The sequence below is a fragment of the Phoca vitulina genome, unplaced genomic scaffold (genome assembly GCF_004348235.1).
Source record: "Phoca vitulina isolate PV1807 unplaced genomic scaffold, GSC_HSeal_1.0 scaffold31, whole genome shotgun sequence".
Classification (NCBI taxonomy): domain Eukaryota; kingdom Metazoa; phylum Chordata; class Mammalia; order Carnivora; family Phocidae; genus Phoca; species Phoca vitulina.
The window spans coordinates 17446529-17465056 of record NW_022589734.1 but is presented as its reverse complement, the minus strand read 5'-3'; the positions used below and the strand labels follow the sequence as shown (position 1 = coordinate 17465056).

General features: G+C 40.6%; 1 protein-coding gene across 5 annotated transcripts in view; it reads left to right on the top strand.

Annotated features, from left to right (window-relative positions):
* Positions 1 to 18528, top strand: part of NUP153 (nucleoporin 153) — an 81781-nt gene that overhangs the window by 3855 nt on the left and 59398 nt on the right. Inside the window, exons 3-5 of one of the 5 annotated variants that reach the window (XM_032424654.1) lie at positions 1485 to 1541; positions 1655 to 3277; positions 16739 to 16964. In XM_032424654.1, the coding sequence (XP_032280545.1) occupies positions 3167 to 3277; positions 16739 to 16964 (337 nt within the window). In that variant the 5' untranslated portion in view covers positions 1485 to 1541; positions 1655 to 3166. Of the gene's footprint in view, positions 1 to 1484; positions 3278 to 3316; positions 3656 to 4015; positions 6056 to 16738; positions 16965 to 18528 lie in introns of those variants that run through there. The other 4 variants (XM_032424655.1, XM_032424657.1, XM_032424656.1 and 1 more) reach the window with 4 other exon arrangements.

The following is an 18528-nucleotide window of genomic DNA, read 5'->3' as shown; positions in this document are numbered from 1 at the left end:
ACAGTGAGGCATACTATTTCAGGGTAAAATTAGGCTGTAGGAAGTTTTGAATGTGAATTTCTTCTTGCCTTTTATTTCTTCTTTGCTGTTAAGCCTGGTAACATTTCCAATAACTCAGTAACATGAATGTGGAATGTGGGAATAATGTATTATTCTTTCCTTAAATACTGTTTTACTTCAAAGAAATAACTATAAAATGGGGTAAATAATTGAGATCAAGGCTAAAGGGGATGTGGATTTTTCCATACTTCCTCAATTCCTACCAATTTTCTTTTAAGATTTTTTTTTTTTTTTTTTTTGAGAGAGAGAGAGAGTGAGAGAGTGGCAGCAGGAGAAGCAGACTCCTCGCTGAGCAGGGAGCCCGATGTGGGGCTAAATCCCAGGACCCTGGGATCATGACCTGAGCTGAATGCAGATGCTTAACTGACTGAGCCACTTAGGCGCCCCAATTCCTACCAGTTTTCTATTCTGAAGTTTGTCTTAGTTTGGCCCAGCTCTTTTGCATGTCCCTTTCAAAGCTTGGAAAAGAAGGCTGTCCCACACACACATCAAATAACAAACCACCAAGAAAGGGATGATTTTTGAGTCCCAGCCAGTTCACTCTCCTGTGCTGGAAATTCTGAATCTGGTAGGGTGAAAAGGGAAAATGAGATAGGGCTACAGTTTCATCTTCTATGTATGCAGCCCAATGAAAGATTCAGGTACAGGGCACCTGGGTGGCTCAGTTGTTAAGCGTCTGCCTTTGGCTCAGGTCATGATCCCGGGGTCCTGGGATCGAGCCCCACCATCAGGCTTCCTGCTCCGCGGGAAGCCTGCTTCTCCCTCTCCCACTCCCCCTGCTTGGGTTCCCTCTGTTGCTGTGTCTCTCTCTGTCAAATAAGTAAATAAATAAATAAAATCTTAAAAAAAAAAAAAAGAAATATTCAGATAGAGATCTTCCCCATGAGTTAGCTTATTAGCAAATACCTAGCTAAGAACTGTGAAAGAGAAACAATTGTATTTAAAAAGGTTGAGGTGCTTCAGGGGAAAGAGTTATGTATACCTGAGGGGTCTAGTGGGGAGTTACTGGTGGAGCCCCGGGAATGGAGGGAGGAGGATCAGGAAACAGAAGAGGAAGTATATTAATTTTGTCTGTCATATTTGGCAACTTTTTATAGTCTTGGTGATTATTGTCAGAGGTACCACTGAAAGCCATTTGCTCTATAAACCTATGCCTGATACAGCATGTTTCCTTAGGTGCTGAAAGGTACTACAAAATCCAAGGTACTGTAAGTTTGGTTTCACAATTTGACTTACATGATTATTAGAGTGATTTGAATTGCGCAGTTTGGTGGTGAAAATGGTATGAACGTCTTAGAGTTAATTTGTATCTGATAGCTGATATTACATGCTTTCTCTCTAAGCAGTTATTACGAGCTATATATACATTAATGCTTTCATCGGAACCACCACCTTGTTGAGGTAAATATTCATTCTATTTGCAGATGAGGAAACTGAAGCTTAGAAAGAGGATCAGTAACTTCCCCAAGGCTACACAGCTAGTAAGTGATAGATATGAAATTAAGTCTGAGTCCAAAGCTATTATTAAGCTTTAAAATCAGTTGTCTCATATGGAACACTAAGCCTATGTGTGTTTTTTTGTTTTTTTCAGCAGATTTTTTCCTCCTACTAATTTGTGCACTTGTTTCAACTCTCAAAGAAAAATTGGGTAATAGTCGTGGCTTTGACTGCCGGGCTTGAAGGTGCCACCTGAATTCTCTGAACCCGTCCTGTCAGTTGAATGGAAGGGCTGGACCATGTGACCACCAAGCCCTTTCTAACGGTCAATTCCTACAATCTCTGTTCTTTGTGGGTTCAGTCTTTGATCCTAGCTTAGGTACTTTCCTAAATATAATGCTTTCTATTCGGAGCAAATATATGTATACTTTTATGACCGGTAACCTACCACTTACCTCTAATGTGAGCTGACTGCGTGGGTAATAATTGTAACCATTTATTGCATTTCTTGTATACCAGGACAGGTACTAAGTACTCTACAGAAATGATCACAACAGCTCTATACCGTGGATTTTATGGTTCCCATTTTAGAGAGGAAGAAGCCAAGGCTCAGAAAGTTTTGACTTATCCAAGGTCAAGCTAGAGAATGGTGGAGCCAGAATTCCAACCCTCCTGTTTGACAGCAAAGCCCTTACATGTTAATGGGACATTAATGAAACTACATTTTCTAATTCATCTTTAGGCTTAAAGATCTCGGACGTTGTTTTTCAACCATTTAAAAAAAATTGCTCTATATTAGCTCCTGTTTTTGATTTTACTATCTGCCCGCTTTACCAACCGATGGGAAAGTAGAGTGAAAGGAGGTTACTGTTTTTACGTTGAACGCCTCTTTCAAAGTCTAAGTTTACCGCTAAGTGCAGTAAAAAGAATGGAGCTCCCGGCTTTGTGCCTCTGCGCGGATCCTCGGCTCTCCTTCCGCGTCCTCCGTTCCGAGAACTCGCGTTCTTCCGCTGAACTACTCTTCCCAGCGTGCCGCGCGGCCGAGAGCGCGGGCTCGACTGGCCCTCCCTTCCCCTTGGCCTATCACTCGGTCGCAGCATGATGATGCAAGCGCGTCGGGCGCTGACGAGTGACGGCGTTCTGGCTCGCGACCGCGGCGGCGGCCTTAGCAGCGGCAATAGGCGCAATAGCGGCGGCGACTGCAGGGACGACGACGACGGCGGGGCGGGCGCTGTGCGCAGAGGGGAGGGGTAGGCGGGCGGCGCCGGCGGCTTCAACTGCGGCAGCTACAGCTAGGGCGACGGAAGAATCCCCATCAGCCGGCGGTCGAGTTAGGCCTAAGCAGCGCCTGGAGAGGCTCTCTCTGTCCTCTGCGGGGGATCTCCATAGAGACCGTGACATACACAGAGGCGGGGGTCCGCGGGAGGCTGCCGGACCGGAGCCAGCTCCTCGGCCTCTCTCGCCGCCACCGCCTTCCCTGCTGCCAGCGCGCATTTTCTCTCCACTTCTGCTCGAAACCTCGCGGCTCCTGGTGTGCCTGTGCTCCAGCGTGTGGGCAGCGAAGGCGGACTTTTGGGTTGGGGCCGGGCGGGGGGGGCTCTAAGGCCGCCACCTCTGCCTCTCCCGCCCCCTTACCCGCCCCGAAGCGGGAAGCAGCGGAGGCTCCGCCATGGCCTCGGGAGCCGGAGGAATAGGAGGGGGCGGTGGCGGCAAGATCCGGACGCGGCGTTGCCACCAGGGGCCAATTAAGCCTTACCAGCAGGGGCGACAACAGCACCAGGTATGGGACCCCGACGCGGTGGTGTCTCAGCGGGTCGGGAACTCAGCGGGAGGGAACAGGCGGTGAGGGGCCCTGGCGCCCCACGTGGAGCGGACGGTAGGGCCTGAGGAAAGGCCCGAGCCAGGCGGCGGGATCTCAGGCCGCTGGGGTGGCGACGGGAAGTGGGCTGAGACAGGCCCGTCTTTGCGGCACACACGTGTGGTTCGGGCCGCCTCCCCCCAGCCTTCTGGGCCAGGGGCTTCCCCAGACGGGCGTAGGGCGGGAACGGAAATTCTAGGCCTACGATGCGCGCATTTCTTTCGTTTTTGGCGGGGACTAGGGGGTTTGAGCGTATTACTCACGTTCTCTCGAGGCAGAAAGGAGAAGATGTGGCTGGAGGTTCGTATGCTTGCTGTTTTCTAGTCTCCCGCGTTTCAGTTTGTGTGGGGAGGGGGCTGTCCCCCGGCAGTCCGCTTCCGAGGCACCGGGGGTGGGGATGGGGCGCTGTTACACAGAAAGTGGAATAACTTTGTTTCATCTTATTAATTCCGCGTCTCCCCTGCCGGTCCCCTTCGATCTGAGAGCATCAGCTTCGATTTCCCCCCCCCCCATAACCGGGTTATAGTTACCTAGGCCCTGGGGCATTTTGAAAGTCCCTCTCCACCCTTACGTCTTTTCTCCGCTGCGAGGCTCTTCCCTCCTTCCTTCTATCCTCCCCCCCCCCCCATTTTATTTTGGAGGCTAGAATTGGCTATTATGCACAGGTCACCGGGACTCCAGTCCTGATCTCACGCAGGAAATATTTTAATATTACGGGGTGTATTCTAGAAGTTTAGGTAGTTTTGACACCCAGGAATGTCGGCAGTCTTATAATTGACCACCTTGTGCACTCATGGGTGTTTGAAATTATGAAAACGAGTTTATCCTAACTGTAAATGAGACATTTGATTTTGAGAAAATCCGATTTTTAAAAAACTCTTATTTGTTTGCTATGGGAATTGAATAGGAAACTGTTAAAAATTTATTTTAATAAAAGTCACTTACAGAACTTATCAGACTAAGGTGAGGAAGTGTGTGTCTTAAACTTGTTAAAAAACAAAAGTATAGCAAAAGGGTCTGATAACTTGTTGCATCCTGTTAAAGGTAGAATTCCTAGATTGCTTTATTCTGGATGGTGATGGTTTTTGAATAACATGTTTGGTGATGGTGTTAAATTGTATCATTAAAAAACAAAACTTTTAAAGTAGAAATTTGGGGGAAATTTTTCTTTAATAGTAAAAATGGTGATTTACAATATTAAGTAGCTCTCTGCTAATGGTTAGAAGTCTTGACATTACGTTTTCCCCCAGATAAATACAGAAAATGATTGGTTTTCAGATTTCTTTGTGAGGAACCAGGGGGTACTTACAGGCAAATTTAAGATTAGAATTCAGGTCACACGCCTGGCCATTTAACCTAATCCTTTTGTAGAATGGAAGTTAGACACACATGCTTTCTGTTTCTCCTGAAGAATAAATGTCTTTGAGTGCTTTCTTAGATCTTCTTAAAAGAAAGTTACTATATAAAAAGTGAAATGTTTTAAATACATATATTGGATGGTCTGGACAGAGATTAGAAAGGAGGTAATATATTCCAGGTGGCAAAAGTTACAATCACAGCTTATTTTTAAATGTACTTATATAAAAGTCTAATTTTGGGGAGTTGATGCCCTAACATCATAATACCTGTGATCCCAGTTGTCTTAGAGCTGATATGATTTTAGGCTGTTTAGTTTTGCTTTAGAGTTTGATAATTTGTCATTTCTCCCTATGTAAAATACCTTTAGTTTCTGTCCTAGCCATTTAACTGAAGAAGAAAATGCATTTTAGCTTTTGGATTGTGATTAAAGATGTTTGGGGTTTCTTGATCAGCCCTCCCAGTGTTACTTAATATTGGCAGAAACTACCAAAGTATCCAGGAGTATACCAAAAAAATGTTCAGTCTTTAAAATCTTAAAATAAAGACTGTCTTTAGTCCTTGCAGGAACTTTTGTGGACTTACAGACTACCTGCTTGCTGTCTACTGTCGTGGTTTGTCACCTCTATGTTTTGCAGCAGCTGCTGAGTCATCATGAATAGCAAGGAGCTTCATGACATGGCATGTTTTACTCTAATGTTATTTGATTAAGTGTCCACGGGTTTCTGGGCAAAAATGAAGTTTTTGGTTGTGTAGCAGAGGGTTGAAATAAGAATGAGAGGTCTGGCACTGTTAGTTCATGGATGTTTGCCATTGCCTGTCAGGCCAATTAGCTTGTGCAGTCATGCAGGACCTGCAACTTTTGCATGTGTTCTACTGACTTGTAATTTCCTGTTTTGACTTCTGGTTTAGCTCTGCTGAGATACATCTAAAGATTACATTTTTTCCTTTTAACTTTTGATCTTTAAAATGCCATCTTTCTTGAAGTTTGGAGACAGAAATCCATTGTCTTACTCAACTAACTGAAGGGTAGTAACTTAAAGAATTGTAGAAGCAAAAATGAAGAACAGCCCTGAATAATGTAAGTCGATCATTTTCACTTGCCTTCTAACTCAGCCCAGATGCCTTTAGGAAATGGTATCATTTTTCTAGTTGGGAGTGAACAGGTCACCAAAGATGTGGTTTTTGTCACCCCTTCAGTTTCCTTTCCCATTTCTTGTGCAGATTGTCAGGCCCAGGAAGTCAGCTCTGGCTATTAAGCTTTTCTTAATAGTCACCACAAAAAACTTGAGCCCATGGGGAAACCAAAACCTTGCCTGGGAAAGAGTCTACTGCCACCTCCTGGTGAGAGGGAATTACTTGTTTTTGTCCTTTTTTGGGGGGGGTGTGTTTAAGGGGTTTTTGTCTTCTGGTTTGGAGCTGAGGGAATCCGCTCATTTTATCTGCCTGGATGTAGTTTGTCTTACACCAAGTCGGTTTTTGCATTTAGCTATTTTAGAAAAAGGAGGGGACCTCTTTATTGAGTCGCTTAGATCAGGAGTCTGCGAACTTTTTTTTGTAAAGGGCCAGATAGTAAATATTTTAGGCTTTGTTGCCACAAGTTCGTTGTTTTGTTTTTACAACCCTTTAAAAAATGTAAAAATCATTCTTAGCCTGAGGCTTGTATAAAAACAGGCTGAGGGCTGAGTTTGGCCCACAGACCATGGTTTGCCTAACCCTGGTTTATATGATAGTTTGGGAATTTTTGTTCGGTAGTTTCTATATGATACTTTCTTCCAATATGTCCCACTTGGGATCCGATGGGGAAAAAGTACTCTCAGTTTTGTAATGGAATGATAATTTAGACATGGAATACTTAAGTCATTCCAGAAGTCACTAAGTGGTTCTGCCTTTACTTTTATCTTTATTTGCTTTATTTTATCTTATTTTATCATTTTTTAAAGATTTATTTATTATTTATTTATTTTAGAGAGCAAGTGAGCACGAGTGGGAGGGGCAGAGGGAGAGGGAGAGAGAATGTCAAGCAGATTCTGCGTTGTGCACGGAGCCCGACTTGTGGCTTGCTCTCTTGATCCTGAGATCAGGACCTGAGCCGGAACCAAGAGTCAGGTACTCAACCGACTGAGCCACCCAGGTGCCCCTATTTACTTTATTTTAGATGTTAAATACTATCAGTGGAAACAGAACTGGAAATAGTTGGTAGGGAAAAAATGTACTATAATAGATTTAGAGCATCCGGGTTTGAATCCTTTTCTGCCAGGACTTAGAGAAGTTATTTAAATTCTGTCTGCTTAATTTATGCATCTGTAAAATGGAAATTGTTGTGAGGGTTAAATGAGATGAGTAAATCTCTTACAAGAGGACCTGGCATATGTATAGTAAGGACTCATTTGAAACTGTTGCAATTAAATACAACCTTTTGTTTGTTTGTTTTTAAAGATTTTATTTATTTGAGAGAGAGAGCACAAGCAGTGGGGAGCGGCAGGGAGAGGGAGAAGCAGACCCCCCACTGAGCAGGGAGTCCGATGCGGGGCTCGATCCTAGGACCCCAGGATCACAACCTGAGCTGAAGGCAGTTGCTTAACCAACTGAGCCACCCAGGTGCCCTAAATACAACCTTTTTTTAAAAGATTTATTTATTTGACAGAGAGAGCGAGAGAGGGAACACAAGCAGGGGGAGTGGGAGAGGGAGAAGCAGGCTTTCTACTGATCAGGGAGCCTGATGCGGGGCTCAATCCCAGGACCCTGGGACCATGACCTGAGCCGAAGGCAGACGCTTAACGACTGAGCCACCCAGGCGCCCTTAAATACAACCTTTTGATTTACATGTTTGTCTCTGAATTTTCCTGCTTCTTAGAGATTTTTCCCTTTATGTACCCAAGCTCAGTCTTTTATAGGCCTATATTGGATTTAGGGACTGTTTACTGGGTGATGAGGCCAGACTTTAAACTGTTAACCCTCTTAAGTACTTATTTTCAAACACATTGTCTTCATAGAAATGTCAGTCATTGAAATGTGTGTAGAGGAGAATAAATCCAAGTATTAAGTTGTTTAATGCTAGTAGGTTTTTTGTTTGTGATGAGAGGCCCTTGCGTGTGATATTTTATCAATTCACTTACCAATTTTTTTTTTTAAAGTTTTTATTTATTTATTCATGAGAGACATAGAGGCAGAGGCAGAGGGAGAAGCAGGCTCCCCGCCGAACAGGGAGCCCGATGCGGGACTCGATCCCAGGACACTGGGATCATGACCTGAGCTGAAGGTAGATGCTTAACGACTGAGCCACCCAGGCGCCCACTTACCAATGTTTTTAATAAAATAAATGACAACAAAGCCCAGGGATTGTCTCTATATCCCAGAAAGTCCCCTCATGAGGCCTGTATTTATTAGTTTGAAGTAAAATGAAGACTTTGGTCTGAGGTCATTAATTAAAACCATTTTCTTTAGGCACAGAATATTAAGGAAGATGTAATGACCTCATGTTTTTAGAAATGTTTTATTTGTAGCTACTTAGGTTGTCCTGGTTGTGATGTATTTATTTTTAAGATTCTTCTGTGTTAGAGGTAGAGTGATTTAAAGTCTTGCCACAAGATACAATTTACTCTGTTTACTATCAGAAACAGGATGGTAGAATGCCTTTCCTGCCTAAAAATGTTTCAGTTTGCTTGATTTCGCTTATCTTCTTCATAGTGTGATTTAAAAAATACACTCTTTTTTTAAATTTTATTTAATTTATTATTATTATTTTTTAAGATTTTATTTATTCATTTGAGACACAGACATACAGAGAGAGAGAGAGAGAGCATGAGCAGGGAGAGAGGCAGAGGGAGAAGCAGGCTCCCCGCTGAGCCAGGAGCCTGATGTGGGGCTCGATCCCAGGACCCTGGGATCATGACCTGAGCCGAAGGCAGATGCTTAACCCACTGAGCCACCCAGGTGCCCCTAAAAAATACACTCTTAAATCCAGTTTTCAAATAGATCATTTAAGAAAAGTGACAATATCTTACAGGTAACTTTTAGTGGGTTAAACTGCTTTGGGCTTTATTTGGTCTCCTATGGCTAGTTTGAAAGGATTTAGGGGTTCCTTTTATTGTCCTTGTTTGATTACTTTTAATTATCTATTAATACCAGTTCTATAATATGGATAACTAAAAATAAGAGACTAAGCCAGGTCATGTTTCTCCTTACTGCATTAGGGCAGAGTTTTGAAGGAGGTTGAAATTTGTGGCCAGTTGTAGTTTAAAATTTTTTTAGCCAGCACAATTTTTATGCTCATGTTTTTTTTGGCTTCATCTCTTGAGGCTGAGCAGAGAAATGAAAAGTATGGATTTTAAGTGGCTAGCAGGATTTGGACTGTGGATAGGGGAACCTTGGCTGCTGAATGACTATCTGTAGGTTGTAAAATATGACAGAGTAGCTTAAATTTGGAAGTTAAATTCAGATTATTGAAACCAGATTCAATATAACCGGGTTAGAATTTGTATACTTCATTACTTTTTTCACTCATGGAAATAGTTGTGTGTTAAAGTTATAATAGAGATGCATTGTTAAAATTAATGTTAGAATAGGTATAAAACGGAGTAACTGAAAGATTATGATGACATCTAGATTTTTACTCTTTAGCATTTAAGATGTTTTTATAATTAGATATTCTTTGTCTCATGTGAAGTCTTGGGTTCTTAGTCCTTACTCTTCATTTGGGCTTGGAGGGAGCAAGGGGGAAAACTGATTAGGGAAACTATGAAATAAGACTTTCAAAAAAGTTTGGAAAGGAGAACCTAGTGACATGGGAGTTCAGTGGGTAACGAGAGGAGTTCAGTGGGTAATGGGAGTGTTCACAGAACCCTGGAAGAAAAGGAAGTGACAAGTCTCAACAAAATAAAGGCAGCCAAAAGAGCAGATAGAAATCAAAATGGACGATGAATTGGGGTGCCTGGGTGGCTCAGTCAGTTAAGCGTCTGCCTTTGGTTCAGGTCATGATGTCAGAGTCCTGGGATTGAGCCCCATGTAGGGCTCCCTGCTTAGCGGGGAGCCTGCTTCTCCCTCTCCCTCTGCCCCTCTCTCACTTGTGCTGCCTGGCTCCAGCGCACGCTCTCATTCTCTTTCTCTCAAATAAAATCTTTAAAAAAAGAACCGAAGAGGGGTTATATTTGATATTTATAGTTAGAGATCCAGTGAAGTTATTTGAGAAAGGAGATTTTATAATCTGAATACTCCTATTTAAAATAGAGGATAGTGTGGAGAAAAGAGAGTTGAAGAGAAGTCAAGAAAACTAAAAACTAATAGAAGTAGCCTTATACAAGGAGAGGGAAGACCATATACTCGTGGTAAGGAGTTGGCCATGTAGGAGAGATGTCTCTGGTAATTCTGAAATTACAAATTGGTGAAAAGATACCACAAATTGGTGAAAAGATACACAAGAAAAGAATGTCTTTTTCTTTTCTTCTTTTTTTTTTTTTTTAAACGAGTTCTGAGTTAGAATTGTGGAAGAGCCTTGCCCCTCCTCCACCCTCTTTCATTAATCCTTGGCTGGTTAAAAGTAATTTGAAAAATTAATATAGTCACAGTGTCTTACACATTGAATGTGCTTAATATGTATTTAGTGTTGAATTGGATTTACTTCCGGTCCCCAGATTATTTATTGTAAATATCAGTGGCATTTTTGACTTTTTTTTTTTTTTTTTTGCCATGTTTTCGCAAATGAAGAACCTTTAGTTCTTGGAAAGAAAGAAAAGACTCAATCAGTTTAACTAGTCCACATTTAAAGATTCACTCTTAATCCTTGAAATTAACTTCATTATTTATGATTACCTAGTGTAGATTTTGCTTTAGGGTAATAAGGAGTATTTTAAAAATTTTAATGCCCCATTTGTTTTGTTGATTTTCCTAAGCCCTTCATTAATTTTGCTTTCTTTGGCTACCTTTCTGCTTTTCTTCATTTAGTTGGCTTTGTGTTGTCATTCCAGAGGGATGGTTCCATTTTCCCATACTCTTGGATAGATTTCACAAGTTGTTTTTTGGAGGAAGGGCTATTAGTGTGGCAACAAAATGGTATTTTCTTAAGGTGAAACTGTTACACCAAGAAAATGTATTATTTATTTTTGAATTCTAGATTTGCTCAAGTCCTTTTTAGCAATTTGTCACAGAATATTCCTATGTGGGCATAAGAAATTGGTTGAGCAGTGCAGTTGTGGATAAATTTTTTTTCTTTTATTGCAGTTGTAGATAAATTAAAACAGCTGATCTGTGCACTGTACAGAACCGTGCCTGTCCTCACAAGGTGATGCTCTAGTGGAGCTGATGGACAGACTGCTTATCATCCTGCTTGACAGATTGCCATCGTGTAGGAAGTACAGGGGGTGCTTATCCCAGACTTGGAGGATCAGAGAAGGTTTTCTGTGGAAAACTGACATCAAGTTATAATGGTGGCAGTTTTGCTTACCACTGAAGCCTCTGAAAGTTAGAGAAGTTAATCTGGTAAAGTAGGACTTAAATATTCACACCGTAGTAGACCTTTACTCTGTGTATCTCTCTTTCCCGGTCCGTTTTTTTTTTTTTCTTTTTTTTCTAATTTTATTTATTTATTTGACAGACAGCGAAAGAGGGAACACAAGCAGGGGGAGTGGGAGAGGGAGAAGCAGGCTTCCCGCTGAGCAGGGAGCCCGATGCAGGGCTCGATCCCAGGACCCTGGGATCATGATCTGAGCCAAAGGCAGACGCTTAACGACTGAGCCACCCAGGTGCCCCATCAGGGTTAAGTGGTTTTTCTTCAGGTCCATATAGGAAGCTGATTTGCCTCATTCCCGTAAAGACCTGAAACATTTTCTCTCAAGAACTCCTGAAAATGTAGACCTTCTTTAGTAATAGCATCAGAGGAGCTTTTTCTTCCATAAGAAAACTACTTTTCCCCTTTTCTAGTTTCTTCACTCTTTCTCACTTTTCCATTTAGTGGCTGAAGTATCCTTTGGTACTTCAGAACTCTTAAAAAAAAAAAAAATTGCTGGGCAGGGAGGTATCTCTCCAAGTCTATTTGATAGACAAAGTCCCTTATCTCTTTATAGTCTACCCAATTCTGTGCATAATCAGATTTCTATTTTCCCTAGCAGTTTTTAAAAATTCTAACATCTGGTAGTTGGTTATTTACTATAATGAAGTGTGTTAAATAAGTCTTTTATACTGGAAATAGATTCAAAAGTAGGCCTTTATATTTACTGCTGGTTTGATTTTCAGAGTTGATATTATAAAGTAGGTAGTTACAAAATTGATACAGTGGTATGATGTATTCGATAATAAGATAATCATGGAAATAGGGTGGTCTTTTAGGTAAAACTTTATTTTTAAAGATTTTATTTATTTATTTATTTGACAGAAAGAGACACAGCGAGAGAGGGAACACAAGCAGGGGGAGTGGGAGAGGGAGAAGCAGGCTTCCCGCCGAGCAGGGAGCCCGATGTGGGGCTCCATCCCAGGACCCTGGGATCATGACCTGAGCTGAAGGCAGATGCTTAATGACTGAGCCCCCCAGGCGCCCCCCCCCCCCCCGCCTTTTTTAAAGATCTGATTAGGTAAAACTTTATATTGTAGTTAAACTTGTACGACAGTTACGTTTACCATGGCCTTAATTGGGAAACAGGTCACTGAGTTTTAGGTGATTTTAGTACACTGGTTCTCAAACTTTAATTTGCGTGAGAATCACCTCAAGAGCTTGTTAAAACAAATTTGCATTTCTCACTTGCTCAAAGGTGACACCAGTGCTGCTGATTTGAAGACTTTAATTTGAGATCCACTGTTTTTGTCCTTTTATAGTGACTAGATAGGTATATAAGCTACAGAACAAAGGATTACACAGATTCGCACACATATGATTATAAGTTAGACAAGATTCTAAAATATTTTACAGAGATAAAGATTGGATGTAACTTTTGAGTAGTACAAGTTCTTCCCCAAGTGTTGTATGTGTGTTCCTTTGTTAAAGCTACATGGACTGACTTTAATTTTCATGTTCATTAGGATAAAAATTTAACAAATAGCACTGCTTTATCAGTTAGGGACCCTGCAAGAAACAAAGAAAGAGTCTACATAGAGCTATGCTGGTGGTTAAAGGAGTAAATACTGGATAGCAAGATGCCCAGAAAGTAGCAGCAGTGGGAAGCTGCTACTCTTCCTAGGACTGCAAGGATAAGGAAGAAATGGTGTAGCTGGAGCGGAGGAATGGCCACCTGGCTGAAGCAGGGTTTTAGAGATGGGGCCTTTGATCAGAGAGGAAGCTCAAGAACGACTTCTCTTTCCTTCTTTCCATAATCTCTAGCATCCCCTGGTATCTTAGGGGCCAGTCCTACCTTCTGGTAAGAAGCCAGTGTGGTTGGATGGCCTGTCGAGGATGGAGGGAGGGAAGAGCAAGTGAAGACCAATGCGGCATCAGATCTGTGATTGGATAGACTTTATTGTGTAGGAAGAGCTAAATTTATTGAGAGAAATGAATGGATAGAAAGAAAACCGTTAGTAATAGTACAGGTAAAAACCATGGCTAAAGTTTGGGGATCACTGGGAAAATATTTCTATAAGCTGCATTATATTCAGCACAGTCCACTCACTGTAAGATTTGTTTTTCTGAGTAATTTTAGAGTATCTTACAATGTATTTTAATTACTGTCTGACTGGTGTTCCACATATATATGTTTTCCAGATAATTCTTAGGACTTAAGTATAATTTTTATATCCCTCTTACCGAGGGACCTTTTCCCTAAAATGTATTGTAATTTCCTGAAATTCATCTAATTTCCTAATGTCTTTAGCTGGAATGGTCGTTCTCAAACTTTAGCATACATAGGAATCACTTGGGAAGGTTTGTCAAAACAGGTGAGCCCTGCTTTTCTGAGTTTAGTTGGGTTCGGAGAGGGCTTGAGGGGATGCTGACATTACCCGTAAAGGGACCACACTTTGGGAACCATTACATGTGAGTCCACTGAGCTTAATTTTTGTGGTTGCCTTAGGGTCATTTACCCTAAGAGGTATCCTGAAGTTGGGGATGTTGGTTTTTTATAATGGTTCCGGGTCAGTTTTAACACCTGTTGTTTCTTTTTACTGTCAAGATCTTCATGCTACCCTTCCTTGTGTCCCCAGTAACTCCTCTCTCACTGTACTTTTCTTGTACTAGAGCAGCTGTGGGCTGTGATCAGATACATTGGTTAAATTTTAGTTTAGAAAAGAGAGGGATCCAAGCAAAGTTCATGAACTTTAGTGAGTGAGCTTTATTTTATCCATTTTGACTGTTCAATTTTGTTTACTGATTATTCTCCACAATACCTAATGCTGCCCCATAAGTAACCTTTGGTGAAGTATGGTGTTAATTTTAAGTTGTTCTGTACTTGCCCCCTCCTTTTTTTTTTTTTTTTAAAGATTTTTTTTTTAAAGATTTATTTATCAGAGAGAGCAAGCACAAGTGGGGAGAGGGGCAGAGGGAGAAGCAGGCTCCCCTATGAGCAGGGAGCCCGATGTGGGGCTCGATCCCAGGACCCTGAGATCATGACCTGAGCCAAAGCCAGGCGCTTAACTGACTGAACCACCCAGGCGCCCCTGAAGATTTTTTATTTATTCATTTGAGAGAGAGCGAGTGAGTGAGAGCAGGGGGGAGGGGCAAAGGGAGAGGGAGAAGCGGACTCCCTGCTGAGCAGGGGACCCCTCTCCCCCCGCAGTGTGGGGCTCAATCCCAGGACCCTGGGATCATGACCTGAGTCACCCAGGCGCCCTAGACTTACCCCCTTAAGTGAGTAGGGATCACAGGGAATCTCTGATACTTTTAGTAGCCTAACACCTTAAAAGTTCACAAAAAAACTTATTTTACCTTAAATTCTTGCTATCATGCTCAAACTGCTTCTTAAGTTACTTTTTTTCAAGTCTTATTTAAATAATGTTATATCTTGTAAGCACTTTCCAATCTTTTGGAATATATAGGGAGGGGGTAAATAAATATTTAAGTATAAATAATAAGTAAAAATAATAAAAATAATATTATATGTATCTTTTTATAAATACAAAATCATGGATGTAGTTATATAATCTTTCTTTCCAAAGGAACTAATACTGTGTAACATTAGCATTGAGAGGGGAACAGTGAATTTGTGCTTTTCAGTAGGGAGTCTTTTTTATAGGGCTCCTGGCTTTCTATGTTGCTGGAGAGCTTACATCATTGTGGTTTGGTTCAAAATTTCTGTTTGGAGACTAGGTGGAAAAATAATTACATATTTCTCAGTTGTTACCTATACCTTTCAAATCGTGGAGAAAATACTATTCAAGTGCCAGTATTAAAAGTGTGTTCCATCTTTTCCATTGACAGGATATTTCAAGGTCTCTTTGTGTCTTGGGTTAGCTTTCGGAGTAAATTTATATATTCTGCCTTGATTTTAAACTGTTGTTTTTTGTACCTGCCAATTCATGTTTTCCCTCCTGTGATTCTTTCTTTGAAAGTCTACTAATGCTACTTTATGAAGGAAATCATTGCTTAAACTTGGTTATCTCCCCCCAGTTTGTTTCTGCTAGTTTTTTTTCTTCCTCATTAGTAATAAAATTATTAGTATGTTTCTGTTATATTTTGGAAATTGTGAAGTGCTTTCACATTATTTCATTTGATCTTCATTATAATTCTCTCTCAGGTTGGAGTGGATGTTGTTGTTTTACCTAGAGTAAATCAAAGTACAGGGATGTACTCAAACTTTATCCTAGGTCCTACCAATCCCAAAGCCCTTCCCTTACTTTATCCCTAGATAAACTATAGTGGTAGTGTTTGTACCTTAGGCAAGTTACTTAAAACTTCACTGTCTCTCTTCATCCATAAAGTGACATTATTAATATTAGCTTCATAAAATTATTGTGAGGATTCAATTAAAATGTATAAACTACTTAGAACAGTGCCTGGCACATAGCAAAGCCACAATAAATGTTAATAGTACTGATAGTTGTTGTTCCACATTTTTTCCCTCCCTTTAATAGTTGTCATAATAGAATTAATTCCTTAGATCTTCAGACAACATTTGATGTAACAAAATTTTCCCATCAAAAAAATCTTAGGTTATTTATTGAGTTTATTATGTTGGATTGTTATATGTCTTTAAAAACCTCATTTTTATTTGTCCAATTTTTTTCTTAATGTGCAATAAAATAATTGCTTGAGGAAGCTGTTGAAGGTATTGTTTATGTTGCTTTTTTTTTTTTTTTTTTTTGCAGTTTTATACCTTTATTTGACAATCAGCGATTAGTTCTCATCCACATTAACTAGATTTTTGAAAGTGGTGACAGGTACATAGGTAACCAACATATAGAGTTTGTTTGGTGAAACTTCGTCCTCGTTACATTTTCTGGACAACGGCACATGGGTATGGTTATGGACCATTCCTTATTCCTTTGGTCCAGACAGCTTTGTGGAGCCTGGTGTCGATGTGCACATCTGGAATTCCCATCTCCTTCATGGCACATTTCCAGATCTCTTTGAGTGCCTGAGGGGCACGCTTTTTGTGCCCACTCTGTGGATGCACTTGTGGATATTGATGTATTCTCTGGTCACTACCTCGTTGATGGCAGAACGGCCCTTCTTGCCACCCTTCTTTGCAGGAGCCATTCTGCCGGGCCCTGGTTGGAAAGGAAGTGTTACTTCTTTTAATATGCTAGAATCAAAATAGATGCCTTTTCTCTGGGATTATAATATTTTAGTGCATTATCTTATTACTCAGTCTAAAAAGTATATGGCTTATTTGATGGTCTGTAGGAGTTTTTAAGGGTTAGAATATGAGGCCATTTGGGGTAGTTATTGACTCATGGATGTCTGCATATGGAAGAAAGAAAAAAGTAGGAATTTCATAATGTCTATAGAATTTGTAAAATACCATCATGTCAGCATTAACTCAAATAACTGAACTTCAGGAAACTTTGTTGGAAGTAGTCATGTTTTGATTGATATGGCTTTCTGTAATTAGGTACATATTTAAAAAGATAAATTTCTAAAACTGCTTTATGTATTTCTTCTTCCAACAGGGCATTCTTAGCAGGGTTACAGAATCTGTTAAGAACATTGTGCCAGGATGGCTACAAAGATACTTCAACAAGAATGAAGATGTATGCAGCTGCTCAACAGACACAAGAGAGGTACCGCAGTGGCCAGAAAATAGAGAAGATGATCATCTGGTATATGCCGATGAGGAGAGCCCTAATATTCATGATGGAAGAATCACTCCTGAGCCAACAGTCAGTAATACAGAAGGTACATAGAATGTGAATATTTTGTTACGTGTGATAGGTTTTCATAAATCTCTTTATATTACCTTGCTGTTGTAAATCTCATTGGCTAGTATATAAACCGTGTAGGAGGAGGGTGATGATCAGGTTCAAATGAGTTATTTATCAGCTTTTTGTTTAGTAAGGGAGGTTGATATATCAGTTAAGAATGCAAGCTCTGGGGTTAGACTTGGATTTTGAATTTTCAGACCATCAACTGTCATGTGGCTTTTTGGACAAGAGAGTCTGTTTTCTCCTCAGTATCCTCATAAATTGTTTTGAGAACAGTAGATGTGAAGCCCTTCTAATGGGCCCTGGCACTAAGGGAACACTGTGTAAGTGCTAATTGTTACGGTGAAACTGTGCTGATGCCTCCCCCAGCACTAGAATTTGGGTGCAGTATAACCGCAGGTGGCTCCTGTCCTTTCTGCAGCAAGCTCAGCTGGGTCATTGGTCTTAGAATTAAGTGATCCTGCATTTTAATGGCTTGAACGTTTTTGGATCCTCTTACAGCATTTTGATGGGGTTTACAAATATTCAGTAGCTTCAGTATAACCTACGAATATGGCATATTTGGAAATATTACTGTCATTTCACTGTATATAGTTTTTACAGCTTTCTTGAGATACAGTTCACATACCCATTTAAAGTATACAGTTCAGTGTAAAAGAATGAAACCGGACCACTTTCTAACACCATACAAAAAAATAAACTCAGAATGGATTAAAGATCTAAATGGAGATCTACAACCATAAAAATCCTAGAAGAGAGAATAGGCAGTAATTTCTCTGACATCGACCATAGCAGCATTTTTCTAGATATGTCTCCTGAGGCAAGGGAAACAAAAGCAAAAATAAACTGTTGGGACTACATCAAAATAAAAAGCCTTTACACAGCGAAGGAAACAATCAACAAAACAAAAAGGTAACCTACTTGAATGGGAGAAGATATTTGCAAATGATACATCCAATAAGGGGTTAATGTCCAAATATATAGAGAACTTCATCAATTCAACACCAAAAAACTCCAAACATTCCAATTAAAAAATGGACGTAGGATCTGGGTGGACATTTTTCCAAAGAAGATCTAAAGATAGCCAAAAGACATACGAAAAGATGCTCATCATCACTCATCATCAGAGAAATGAAAATCAAAACCACTATGAGATCACCTTAAACCTGTCAAAATGGCTAAAATCAAAAAGGCAAATAAGTGTTGGCAAGAATTTGGAGAAAAGGGAAACCTCGTACACTGTTGGTGGGAGTGTAAATTGGTACAGCCACTGTGGAAAACATTGTGGAGGTGGAGGTTCCTCAGAAAACTAAAAATAGAATTACCATATGATCCAATAATTCCACTACTGGGTATTTAAAGAAAAAGAAAACACTAATCTAAAAGATAAATGCATTGCTATGTTTATTACAGCATTGTTTATAACAGCCAAGATATGGAAGCAATCTGAGTGTCCATCAATAAGACGAATGGGTGAGGAAGATGTGGAATACACACACACACACACACACACACACACACACACACACACACACACA